The sequence below is a fragment of the Neoarius graeffei genome, chromosome 6 (assembly GCF_027579695.1).
Source record: "Neoarius graeffei isolate fNeoGra1 chromosome 6, fNeoGra1.pri, whole genome shotgun sequence".
NCBI classification, from domain to species: domain Eukaryota; kingdom Metazoa; phylum Chordata; class Actinopteri; order Siluriformes; family Ariidae; genus Neoarius; species Neoarius graeffei.
Window position 1 is genome coordinate 102,294,786 of NC_083574.1, and position 13,574 is coordinate 102,308,359.

General features: G+C 43.6%; 1 protein-coding gene across 1 annotated transcript; it reads right to left on the bottom strand.

Moving 5' to 3' along the window:
• Positions 1-7,651: 7,651 nt before the first annotated feature.
• On the bottom strand, positions 7,652-8,144 carry LOC132888475 (B-type lectin plumieribetin-like). Its single transcript, XM_060924521.1, has 2 exons — positions 8,055-8,144; positions 7,652-7,903 (listed from the first exon to the last, which is right to left on the bottom strand). The coding sequence occupies exons 1-2, from the start codon at positions 8,142-8,144 to the stop codon at positions 7,652-7,654; spliced, it is 342 nt and encodes a 113-aa protein (XP_060780504.1).
• Positions 8,145-13,574: the final 5,430 nt, after the last annotated feature.

Here is a 13,574-nt window from a genome sequence, read left to right on the forward strand (position 1 = left end):
TGGCAACACACATTAACCTCTTCAGTCACCGCGTACACAATTGTGCACATTACTTTCTGAAGTAATACAGTGTAATATCATGACCGATATAATCCACTCTGGCAACCCACATTAATCCACTTTGACAGTCCAGATTAAGGCTTTCTGGCAACACAAATTGATCCACTCTCACAATCCAAATATATCCACTCTGGCAACCCACAAGATTCCACTTTACAAAAACACAAATTAACGCACTCTGGCAACCCAAATTGTTCCACTCTGGCAACCTACATTAATTCACTATGCTAAACTAATGACCGACCAGATGAGATGCTTTTGACAACACACACACACAGAATACAGGACCTGACTGTTTTAATTGTTGAGTTTTAATTCACTAAAAGCAAATATTTTTTCACAAATAATGAAAGCTCTTCCTCTATTCTGACATTTGTGTTTAGTATACCTTTCAGTTAAAACGGTTTTATTTATTCATTTACTCTTTTGTGTTTTATTTTACAGTATATTTTGTTTTATCCTCCTTCTCTGGAATTGTTTCCATTTTTTTCTTTACTTCATTTAATCCTTTTATAACTGAATGATGATGTTTGTTGCCAGTTGTGTTTTCCTCATGATGAAAAGGGAGCAGGAGTTCTCAGGCTCTCAGCTCTGAAAGGTTCTCCTTGGAACTGCAGTGCGCTCGTGCTTCCCTCTGGTGGCGGAGTGCGAGAGCTACACGTTTCAGCACCGTTACGACAATCACAGCAATTTCCTGTGTGCTGTTCTTCATCATCATCATCATCATCAACACCGCATCTTGAAAGCCGAGAGAGGCGGAGCCAGGTGATATTATGGAAGTCACAGGAAGTTGATTTGGTCATGTGTGACTGAAAAGAAAGGGTGGAGTCACGAGCGACGTGAAGATTTCAAACAGCGGTGGAAGCGATTATTCTGATGTTTCTATCAGGGCAGAGATGATTCATCTGTGATGGGTGGGTGGATGGGGGGGCATCAGGGGGTGAGTTGCATGTGTGTGAAGTGTGTGCCATTGATATACAGTATTGGGATTTTAGAGACACATGTTGCCATCACGGTACGGTGGTGTAGTGGTTAGCGCTGTCGCCTCACAGCAAGAAAGTCCGGGTTCGAGCCCCATGGTCGGCGAGGGCCTTTCTGTGTGGAGTTTGCATGTTCTCCCCGTGTCCGCGTGGGTTTCCTCCGGGTGCTCCGGTTTTCCCCACAGTCCAAAGACATGCAGGTTAGATTAACTGGTGACTCTAAATTGACCGTAGGTGTCAATGTGAGTGTGAATGGTTGTCTGTGTCTATGTGTCAGCCCTGTGATGACCTGGCGACTTGTCCAGGGTGTACCCCGCCTTTCGCCCGTAGTCAGCTGGGATAGGCTCCAGCTTGCCTGCGACCCTGTAGAAGGATAAAGCGGCTAGAGATAATGTGATGTGATGTGTGTGCTGTTCTTCATCATCATCATCATCATCATCATCAACACCGCATCTTGAAAGCCGAGAGGGGCGGAGCCAGGTGATATTATGGAAGTCACAGGAAGTTGATTTGGTCATGTGTGACTGAAAAGAAAGGGTGGAGTCACGAGCGACGTGAAGATTTAAAACAGCGGTGGAAGCGATTATTTTGATGTTTCTATCAGGGCAGAGATGATTCATCTGTGATGGGTGGGTGGATGGGGGGGCATCAGGGGGTGAGTTGCATGTGTGTGAAGTGTGTGCCATTGATATACAGTATTGGGATTTTAGAGACACGTTGCCATCACGGTACAGTGGTGTAGTGGTTAGCGCTGTCGCCTCACAGCAAGAAGGTCCGGGTTCGAGCCCCATGGTCGGCGAGGGCCTTTCTGTGTGGAGTTTGCATGTTCTCCCCGTGTCCGCGTGGGTTTCCTCCGGGTGCTCCGGTTTTCCCCACAGTCCAAAGACATGCAGGTTAGATTAACTGGTGACTCTAAATTGACCGTAGGTGTCAATGTGTGTAGATGGTTGTCTGTGTCTATGTGTCAGCCCTGTGATGACCTGGCGACTTGTCCAGGGTGTACCCTGCCTTTCGCCCGTAGTCAGCTGGGATAGGCTTCAGCTTGCCTGCAACCCTGTAGAACAGGATAAAGCGGCTAGAGATAATGAGATAAGAATGAGAATGTTCCCTGGAAGTCCATGCTTATTTGGGCAGGACAATGCCAGGCCTCATTCGGCACGGGCCACAACAGCATGGCTTTGTAGACACAGTGTGTGTGTTCTTGACTGGCCTGCTGCCAGTCCAGATCTGTCTCCTACTGAGAATGCATGGTGCATCGTGAAGATGACAATCAGACAGCGGCAGCCACAGACTCCTGAGCAGTTGAAGTCTTGTATCAAGCAAGAATGGACAAAAAGTCCAACTCCTCAGATCCCATACGATTATAAAGTGTTATTAAAAGGAAAGTTGATGTAGCACAATGGTAATAATGCCTCTGTCCCAACTTTTTTTTTTTGGTGTGTTGCAGGAATCAAATGCTAACTTTGTTTATATTTACAACATACAATTAAGTTGGTCAGTAAAACTATTGAAAATCTTTTCTTTGTACTTTTATCAGCTAGATAAAGATTCACATGAATTAACAAATCACACATTTTTGTTTTTATTGCATTTTGTTAAATATCCCAACTTTTATGGAAATGGGGTTTGTAGATTTTTGTAAGTTTGGGTCCTGAGGAGACTCTGAATTTATTGTTTGGGTCTCAAGTTGAAAAGGTTTCATAACCACTGGTGTAGTGGTTAGCACTGTCGCCTCACAGCAAGAAAGTTCTGGGTCCGAGCCCAGCGGCTGGTGGGGTCTTTCTGTATAGAGTTTGCATGTTCTCCTTGTGTCAGTGTGGGTTTCCTCCGGGTGGTCCGGTTTCCCCCACAGTTCAAGACATGCAGTTAGGTTAACATGGGGTGGCCTTGGGCTGAAGTGCCCTTGAGCAAGGTACCGAACCCCTGACTGCTCCCCGGGCGGGTTAAATGCAGAGGAAGGGTTAAATGCAGATGATGAATCTCACTGTGCTTGAAGTGTGCATGTGACAAATAAGAGTTTCTTCTTTCTTCTAAATAATGCCAGCATTTTCCCTCAGCAGGATCATCATCACCATCATCATCCTCAGACAGAGGCTGGATTTTCTCTGCAGCTGTTAGTGCAGTTAGAAATTGTAGCGTAGCCCCTAAAAGTATCACTGCCTTCAGTTTGTTTGTTATTTTCAGTAAGATTCTGTCTGTTCAGTCTATTTTTATCGATTTTTTCCCCCCAGAATGCTCAGGTCCTCATGTTTAGTAAACAGTGGTTTAAAAAAAAAGTCCCTTGTATGTTTCTTGCCCCCTCCTAGAACTGCCACCTTATTGTGGTGGAGGGGTTTGTGTGCCTGAATGATCCTAGGAGCTATGTTGTCGGGGGCATTATGCCCCTGTCGGGGTTTCCCAAGGCAGACAGGTCCTAGGTGACAGGCCAGACCAAGAGCAGTTCACCAAAACCCTTATGGAGAAACCATCAAGGACCGTGACGTTGCCCGGTATGGCGCAGCCGGGGCCCCACCCTGGAGCCAGGCCTGGGGTTGGGGCTCATATGCAAGCGCTTGGTGGCCAGGCCTTTGCCCATGGTGCCCGGCTGGGCTCAGCCCGAAGAGGTGACGTGGGCCCGACCTCCTGTGGGTTCACTACCCACAGAGGTAGCAGTAGGGGACTGGTGCAGTGTGGATTGGGTGGCAGTCGAAGGCAGGGGCCTCGACGACCTGATCCCTGGACACAGCGGCTAGCTGTTGGGAGATGGAATGTCACTTCGCTGGGGGGGAAAGAGCCTGAGCTTGTGCGGGAGGTTGAGAGGTACCGGCTAGAGATAGTCGGGCTCACCTCCACGCACAGCTTGGGCTCTGGAACCCAGCTCCTCGAGAGGGACTGGACTCTCCACTTCTCTGGAGTCGTCCATGGTGAGCGGCGGCGGGCTGGTGTGGGCTTGCTTATAGCTCAGCCACCATGTGTTGGAGTTTACCCCAGTGAACGAGAGGGTCGCCTTTCTGCGCCTTCGGATTGGGGAGAGGGCTCTTGCTGTTGTTTGTGCCTATGGGCCGAATAGCAGTATAGAGTATCCGGCCTTCTTGGAGTCCCTGGGAGAGGTACTGAGGGGTGCTCAGACTGGGGACTCCATTGTGTTACTGGGGGACTTCAATGCTCACGTGGGCGACGACAGTGACACCTGGAGGGGCATGGTTGGGAGGAACGGCCTCCCCGATCTGAACCCAAGTGGTGTTTTGTTATTGGACTTCTGTGCTAGTCACGGTTTGTCCATAATGAACACCATGTTCGACCATGGGGTGTCCATAAGTGCACGTGGCACCAGGACACCTTAGGTCGGAGGTCGATGATAGACTTTGTTGTCGTTTCATCTGATCTCCGGCCCTATGTCTTGGACACTCGGGTGAAGAGAGGGGCTGAGCTGTCAACTGATCACCACCTGGTGATGAGTTGGATCTGCTGGCGGAGGAGGAAGCTGGACAGACCTGGCAGGCCCAAACGTATGGTGAGGGTCTGCTGGGAATGTCTGGCCAAGCACTCTGTTGGGGAGGTCTTTAACTCCCACCTCCGGGAGAGCTTTTCCCAGCTTCCGAGGGAGGTGGGGGACATGGAGTCTGAGTGGACCATGTTCTCTACCTCCATTGTGGACGCAGCTGTTCGGAGCTGTGGCTGCAAGGTCTCCGGTGCCTGTCATGGCGGCAATCCCCGAACCCAGTGGTGGACACCAGAAGTAAGGGATGCCGTCAAGCTGAAGAAGGAGTCCTATCGGGCCATGTTAACCTCCAGGACTCCCGAGGCAGCTGACGGGTATCGGCAGGCCAGGCATGCTGCAGCTCAGGCAGTTGCGGAGGCAAAAACTCGGAACTGGGAGGAGTTCGGGGAGGCCATGGAGAAGGACTATCGGTCGGCCTCGAAGAAATTCTGGCAAACTGTCCGGCGCCTCAGGAGGGGGAAGCAGTACTCTGCCAACACTGTATACAGTGCGGGTGGGGAGCTGTTGACCTCGACTGGGGACATTGTCGGGCGGTGGAAGGAATACTTTGAGGATCTCCTCAATCCCACTGTCATGTCTTCCACTGAGGAGACTGAGGCTGATGACTCAGAGGTGGACTCGTCCATTACCCAAGCCGAAGTCACTGAGGTGGTTTGCAAGCTCCTTGGTGGCAAGGCACCGGGGGTGGATGAGATCCGCCCTGAGTATCTCAAGTCTCTGGATGTTGTGGGGCTGTCTTGGTTGACACGCCTCTGCAACATCGCGTGGCGGTCAGGGACAGTGCCTCTGGAGTGGCAGACTGGGGTGGTGGTCCCTCTTTTTAAGAAAGGGGACCGGAGAGTGTGCTCCAATCACACTTCTCAGCCTCCCGGGGAAAGTTTACTCTAGGGTACTGGAGAGGAGAATTCGACCAATAGTCGAACCTCGGATCCAGGAGGAGCAATGCGGTTTTCTTCCTGGTCGCGGAACACTGGACCAGCTCTATACCCTTCATAGGGTGCTCGAGGGTTCATGGGAGTTTGCCCAACCAGTCCACATGTGCTTTGTGGATCTGGAGAAGGCATTCGACCGTGTCCCCTGTGGTATTCTGTGGGGGGTGCTTCGGGAGTATGGGGTTCGGGGCTCTTTGCTAAGGGCTGTCCGGTCCCTGTACGAACGGAGCAGGAGTCTGGTTCACATTGCCGGCAGTAAGTCAGACCTGTTCCCTGTGCATGTTGGACTCCGGCAGGGCTGCCCTTTGTCACCGGTTCTGTTCATAATTTTTATGGACAGAATTTCTAGGCGCAGCCAGGGGCCGGAAGGAATCCTGTTTGGGAACCACAGGATTTCATCTCTGCTTTTTGAGGATGATGTTGTCCTGTTGGCTTCTTCAAACCAGGACCTCCAGCATGCACTGGGGTGGTTTGCAGTCGAGTGTGAAGCGGCTGGGATGAGAATCAGCACCCCCAAGTCCGAGGCCATGGTTCTCGACCGGAAAAGGATGGCTTGCCCTCTCCAGGTTGGTGAAGAAGTCCTGCCTCAAGTGGAAGAGTTTAAGTATCTCGGGATCTTGTTCACGAGTGAGGGAAGGATGGAGCGTGAGATCGACAGGCAGATCGGTGCAGCCTCCGCAGTGATGCGGTCGCTTTACCGGTCCGTTGTGGTGAAGAAGGAGCTGAGCCAAAAGGCGAAGCTCTCAATTTACCGGTCAATCTATGTTCCGACTCTCACCTAGGGTCATGAGCTTTGGGTAATGACCAAAAGAACAAGATCACGGATACAAGCGGCTGAAATGAGTTTCCTTCGCAGGGTGGCTGGGCGCTCCCTTAGAGATAGGGTGAGAAGCACAGTCACTCGGGAGGAGCTCGGAGTAGAGCCGCTGCTCCTCCACATCGAGAAGAACCAGCTGAGGTGGCTTGGGCATCTTTTTCGGATGCCTCCTGGACGCCTCCCTGGGGAGGTGTTCCAGGCATGTTCCCCCGGGAGGAGGCCCTGGGGAAGACCCAGTACACGCTGGAGGGACTATGTCTCTCGGCTGGCCTGGGAACGCCTCGGTGTTCTTCCCGAGGAGCTGACCGAGGTGTCTGGGGAGAGGGAAGTTTGGGCTTCCATGCTTAGACTGCTGCCTCCGCAACCCGGTCCCGGATAAAGCGGAAGAAGACGAGACGAGATGTTTCTTGCTGTAATAATTTACTTTTACTTTTGAGCAACTTTAAAAATGGTTTCATCTTTTAAAGTCACGTCTTTGCAAGTTGAAACGTTCATGACCTGAGTGTCAGGAGAAACTCCATTTCACCCCTTATCACCTCCAGGGGCCGGTGTTTCAACACCTGGGTACCTTCTTGTGCATATGTACATATCACACACACAAACACAGGACACTATGAAATGGCATTAGTAATGGCGACCTTTCCTTTACTTCACACTTTTGTACACATGTCAGGATTTTTTTGTGATCTGTGTAAAAGATTGTGATTACAGTCAGAGCTACAGAGGAACGTGATCTCCAAAGCTCACAATCGTCTCAAATTAACTTCATCACAGTCCAAGCTGTGTCTGTTTTCTCAGTCTTGCATCTCAGTGGAACATCTCTTCAGTCAGCGACAAGTACTGGATTGTTTGTGTGTTAGCATTTGAATGGTTTGTTTCATGAGTCTGTTGTGTTGCTAGCTAACGTACTTAATGTTAGCGACAATCACTGATGTTATTGACGTTCTGATATTCCGTCCCCAGCTCGCAGGCTTGTCCCTAATGTTCCTAATGATAATAGTGTGTGTATTATGTTTGTGTTATAAGAGGACTTATATTTCTACATCACTCACACTTTATCAATTCAACCTTCTTCGATACAGACCAATCAAAATCTATCTGATATCAATATTATACTCATTATTTTTGACTCTAAATAGAATTATGTCCCTTACGTTATATCTCTTAGATTTATTATTTATCAACAGTGCAGTTGAAATAGTGATTGGTGTAATTGTGGTGTTGAGGTTCAGCTCATGACATTGTAATAACAGTGCTATAGCTATAACACTGAGACACGGAGACATCCAGCTGATCTGCTTTGCTGATTTATTGACAACTTTAATGACAGTTGCAGATGAAAGGAACATCAAAGCATTTTGAGAAGTTTTTTTCATTAATTTTAATTCTTCTTAGTGGACTTCCACACCATATGCTTGTCCCTGTGGATCACCAGAATGCCGTCATTACCCAAAGTTAAACGGCATGTGGTGAGATCCGGGCTGTAGCTGCTGGCGGCCCACACGGGTTTATCCGGCGTATATATGACGAGGTTGCAGTCGTTTTGCATGGCCAGGCGACTGATGCCTGGAATGCCGCCAGTGTCAGTAGCCCACAGCAGCGCCCAGCCGTACACTACAAAGTTCCCATCATCCTGAAACAAGACGTTAGAGTTCAATATCAGAGAATGGAAGGTGAGTTTATATTTCTGTGAAAGTAACTGGAAGTAATTTTTTCAAACAGCAAATGAAGAAAAAGCAAAGAAGACTCTTCATCTCTATATATTTCCCCTGTTTCAGTTCTACCTGAAAGATTGCTTTGTACTCGCTGTTGTTGGATAACAGGAAGTCTCCTTTCTGGAGCTCTTCATTTATAGACAAGAAGTTCCTGCTCATGGTTCTGAATATAAAGACAGTTATTAAAAATGTGTGTCAGATTCAAGCAAGTAGTGACTTTTATGGGAAAAAATGATAAGAACATTGGAAAAGAATTTGTGTACATGCTGACCTGAAGATATTAATATTTAGACTTTCACAGTTTCTAAATAATTAAAGCCACATTTCTAGTTCTCACAGCTAATACGTAAGGAATAAAACACGAGTGGGTTTGTTGTTGTAGGAAAATCATCCAGACAGCGGGATGCAAATCAAATTTACTGTTCCCACCTGGAAGTTGATTATTTTCCTAAAACAGCTCATCCCCAAGTGCTTTCTTTCCCTTATACCAAAGGAATTTGCCAAAGTTTACCATTTTTAATTATTAAAGAATAAAACATCACAAATGCTTGTGCTTATATTTATAATATTTCATGCTTTCATCTGTTTATAGGGTCATTCCGTGCCAACTCACCTAAATTTCAGGAACTCCCCCACATCACCGTGTCAGATTTTACTCAAAAAATTCTCTAATCAGGAATCATATGTTTGTACCACACATGCAAAATATTAGCCCCCAATTATGTTGTAGTTTTGGAACTACAGGCCTTTGAAATATTGATGTCAAAACACCACATGTCGAAATTGGCTCTTTCCCCAACTTCAGAGACCCATAACTTTTTATTGCAGCTATCTAGAAAGTTGTGTGTGCAGATTCTTACTGAATGATACCCACTCTTTTCAAATCTGTTGCCAGAAAGCCTCTGAAGGACATACTTTTTGCATAATAGGAAGCCAAAAATGGCATTTTGGCCAAAATCGCTTAAAATTCATTAAAACTCTAAGGGGCCTAGTAGAAATATGAAACTAGTTAGATTTTTTTTCCTCATTACATAGTAATTGTAGGGTTGTTATCTGTTCACAGAAACATATTTTGCGATGAAAATTATATTCCTGAATTTTTAAAAAAAAATTTTAACATCTTACGTCCTTTCCGAGGGGGCTAAAATAGGGCATTTTTGCCATCTTATTTGGTCATGTGGCTAGGGGTTTAGGATCTTCTAATTTTTTGTGAAGATGCTCTCATATAAGATGTAACTACTCCCTGATTTTTTTTAACAAACGCCCCTTGCTTCATATTTTAATAATTTGTTTTGTACATGGACAGTTTCATCATTTTTCACTTTTTTCCACATTCAGAACTCTGTAACTCTACATTGGAAAATTCCTACTAGCAGCTATTTCAGATTTACATACACTGACATACAAATTTTCATATTTTAGTAGTAGTATGCCCAAGAAATTCATATTTTTCTTTCTATTGGGACCTAAAAACAGCTATTTGGCCAAAAATGACAAAAATGTTGACGATATTTTTCAAGTTCTGGAGGGAATGGGCTATTTTCCTCATAAATTAAAGATGTGGTGACTTTTTCTATCCATATATATATATATATATATATATATATATATATATATATATATATATATATATATATATATATATATTAGCAATGATATCCTTAGCAAATGTTGATTTTTAATTGAAAAATGTGTCTTACATTCCTGTTATTTGAAATCATAATAGTTACGACTTGCTCCACCAGATGGAGCACTGGTCGGTCTCCACAGTTAACCACAAGAGGCAGCAATATATATTGCCTGTGTTTATGACAGAAAATGGTACATTGGAAATATTGTCACCAGAAATGAAGAAGAAAATGATGTGTATGTCAATTTCATGAGACAAGGACGAGGCAACACATTCTCATGGCCACCACAAAGCAGGAAAGATGAATGTTGGGTGCCTTTGCTTCATGTCCTTTGTGTGGTAGAGGCCCCAAACATAAAAAGTGGGGGACGCCAATACCAACTAACAGAGGATGACTTCAAACTTGTGAAAGACTTAAGTTTTAACTTATGTACTACTAGATGACAGTTTATGAGTGTCTTAGCACATCACATGAAACTGTACTGCCTGTGAATGAATTACCCATTATCACGGATGCCCATATTTGACTTTAAATTATGTACAAATCTTGTGATGTTTTTCAACATCATGATCATGGATCATTGAATGTGTTAATATGTAAATAAAACCTCATTGCTAAATGTTTTGTGCTTACACAACCTTGAAGTATATTAAAAATACTACTCCAGAATTTTGTTATTTTTCTATATTTTCCAAGGATATTCAACAAAAATTGCAATTATACCTAAAATTTTCTAATTGCAATAAATACTATACAATACAGTAAAAGTTGTTCAGGAAATGTGTATGCCTAGATTAGGTTCTTATAAGCCTTAATTTGTGTGCAAAACACCCCTTCATTATTCCCTTGTTTATTAAAAGCTGCCCAGCGTTTTTGTCATTTTTGGCCAAATAGCTGTTTTTAGGTCCCAATAGAAAGAAAAATATGAATTTCTTGGGCATACTACTACTAAAATATGAAAATTTGTGTGTCAGTGTATGTAAATCTGAAATAGCTGCTAGTAGGAATCTTCCAATTTAGAGTTACAGAGTTCTGAATGTGGAAAAAAGTGAAAAATGATGAAACTGTCCATGTACAAAACAAATTATTAAAATATGAAGCAAGGGGCGTTTGTTAAAAAAAATCAGGGAGTAGTTACATCTTATATGAGAGCATCTTCACAAAAAATTAGAAGATCCTAAACCCCTAGCCACATGACCAAATAAGATGGCAAAAATGCCCTATTTTAGCCCCCTCGGAAAGGACGTAAGATGTTAAAAAAAAAATTTTAAATTCAGGAATTGAAATTTCATGGCAAAATATGTTTCTGTGAACAGATAACAACCCTACAATTACTATGTAGTGAGGAAAAAAATCTAACTAGCTTCATATTTCTACTATGCCCCCTAGAGTTTTAATGAATTTTAAGTGATTTTGGCCAAAACGTCATTTTTGGCTTCCCATTATGCAAAACGTATGTCCTTCAGAGGCTTTGTGGCAACAGATTTGAAAAGAGTGGGTATCATTCAGTAAGAATCTGCAAACACAACTGTCTAGATAGCTGCAATAAAAAGTTATGGGTCTCTGAAGTTGGGGAAAGAGCCATTTCGTCATGTGGTATTTTGACATCAAAATTTCAAAGGCCTGTAGTTCCAAAACTACAATGAATTGGGAGCTAATATTTTGCATGTGTAGTACAAACATATGATTCTTGATTATAGAATTTTTTGAGCAAAATCTGAGACGGTGATGTGGGGACCCTTAGGTGAGTTGGCACGGAATGACCCTATAGTCAGATTTAAAGTTGCAGAACGTTCAAAACAAGCTCCTGTTCTTACTTACATTATAGAAGCTATAAATTCATGTACAAACTGATCCGAGGATATCAGGCTTTATATTTAATAATTAATGCATCAGTTCTAGTTTTATTCTTCAGCTTTAGTCATCTTTATAAAATGCCGTGCTCATACATCAACACATCTGGGTTTTTTTTTCTTTAAATGTTCAAATAAATAAACCAGGTGCACTTTAGGTTCAATCAGTTTTACTCACCTGCACGAGGAGAGTGAGCGGAGAGATGAACAGTGAGCGGAGAGATGAATCAATGAGCTGCTTTGCGGATTGGTGATGAGTGATGGGGTTTATATGGACTGACTCTGACCGAGACAGAGTTTAGGACTCCTCCTCTCAGTTTTTTTTACACATAGCCCATTAACAGAATATGAACAAACACTGTTCTGCTAAGCTCCAGTGATTCAGCTGAAAGACGAACCAAACATTCGTTCTGAGAACCCGAGATGACGCCCACTGTCCTGTGGCCAGCGCTGAAAATCTGGGTAAGCTAAGATAAGATAAGCTAAGATAAGATAAATTCATCCTTTGGTGGGTAAATTTATGAGTAACCAATAAATGACAAAAAAAACACAGGCTATGTGTAACCAATTTTACCAATGTAAAAGTGAATTACAGTATAATAATGACTTAGAATAGTAATGAAACCTAGACCAGTATCAGAAGATGCTAAATTCGACAGGAGCCATAATGCTGAGCAACAATAATGAGACAGACACAGAAGTGGAAGTTGAGTAGCCACTCTTATATTGTTTACAAAGTACAAAATACCCCAAACAATTAGAAAAATAAAAGGTAGTCCCTGGGCCCTTAAAAATAAAATGGAAGGGAAAGTTCTCTTCAGGTGCTCTGTTTCAGAGTTACTGCAGTTCAGTTCAAATTCCAAGGTTCCTTGTATTGTAATCTAACTGTTCAGTGAGAGTATGAACGGGTACGTGTATATCCTGGTGCTTGACTTTCTTCAGGGAACTTGGCTTGCCATCGGTTTCAGCCAGAAGGTTGTCCTGGACCACAGTTGAATTGCTCTCAACTAAAAAAACCTGACCTACAAGCAAGGTCAAAAAGCATACATTCAATACCACTCATTCGTAGATGCATCATTCGGAATATCTAAATGTCAAAAGATGTACACCGTTAACATCTAATTCTGACATGAATTATCTCTACTCAAATCTTATATCTCTTTCTTATATAGTTGCACTTAAGACTGAATGTTGTACATCATCTTTGAGAACTAAGTGTTAAAGTGCTCACATATTTACTTGCTGTTTGTGTGAACAGTGCCTCAATAATACTTGTGTTGGTAACCATTAACACTCAGTGTTATCAACATTCAAAATGTCATTTATCATAACCATAACAGAACTATGTGCAAATAACACAAAAGTACCCTTCTGGTTTAAGACTTGGAGGTATTACAGAAGTGTGCTTAATTTACTCTTACATTACAGTAAAGGCCTATTCATTCATGAACGAGAAATGCACCAAAAATTACCCTCGAGATACTTTACACACAGCTACTCAGCTGAGTCGCATTAAAGTTTTCAATACTGCAGTTGCATAGTTCAAATAAACATTATATTCATCACAACATATGAAATTACTCTCTCCTCCCTTTAAATTGGCATTAGGAAAATAAACACTCCTCCCTTTAAATTGGCATTAGGAAGAGTAAACACTTCTCTCTTTAAATTACATATACACATCAGCATGAATTCAGCTACCACATTGTAAATATGTTCAGAAACGTTGCACCATCATTCAGCTTCAGTTCACTCATAACGTTAACATAACCACTACTTTGTTTCACCACTCAGTAAACAAGGGGGTAAATAGCACCAGAGCAACTGAAATGGCACGTTTCTCACCGTTGCTCTGTGAATATCAAGGAGGAACACGCTGGTATCACGCTTCGTAGCAGCTCTCCAGACGAAGGGTAAACGATTAGCCTGTTAGGTACAGAACTAGCATCAGCATGGAGGACGACAGTAAACGTAAACAAGCTTTTTTCCTTCAGATATTTGACTCGTCTTACCGACGTAACGTTTCTCCTTTGTTCAGTCACACGGCTCCGTGCCTCCAGTGGATGTGTTCCGACCCTCTTTATTCTCCCTTTTCACAGGTCCGA

Bases quoted from the DNA above. Each gene is read 5' to 3' on its own strand.
- LOC132888475 (XM_060924521.1), bottom strand. From the start codon at position 8,144: ATGAGCAGGAACTTCTTGTCTATAAATGAAGAGCTCCAGAAAGGAGAC. The intron at 7,904-8,054 runs GTAGAACTGAAA...GTCTTGTTTCAG, and splicing joins AGTACAAAGCAATCTTTCAG to GATGATGGGAACTTTGTAGT.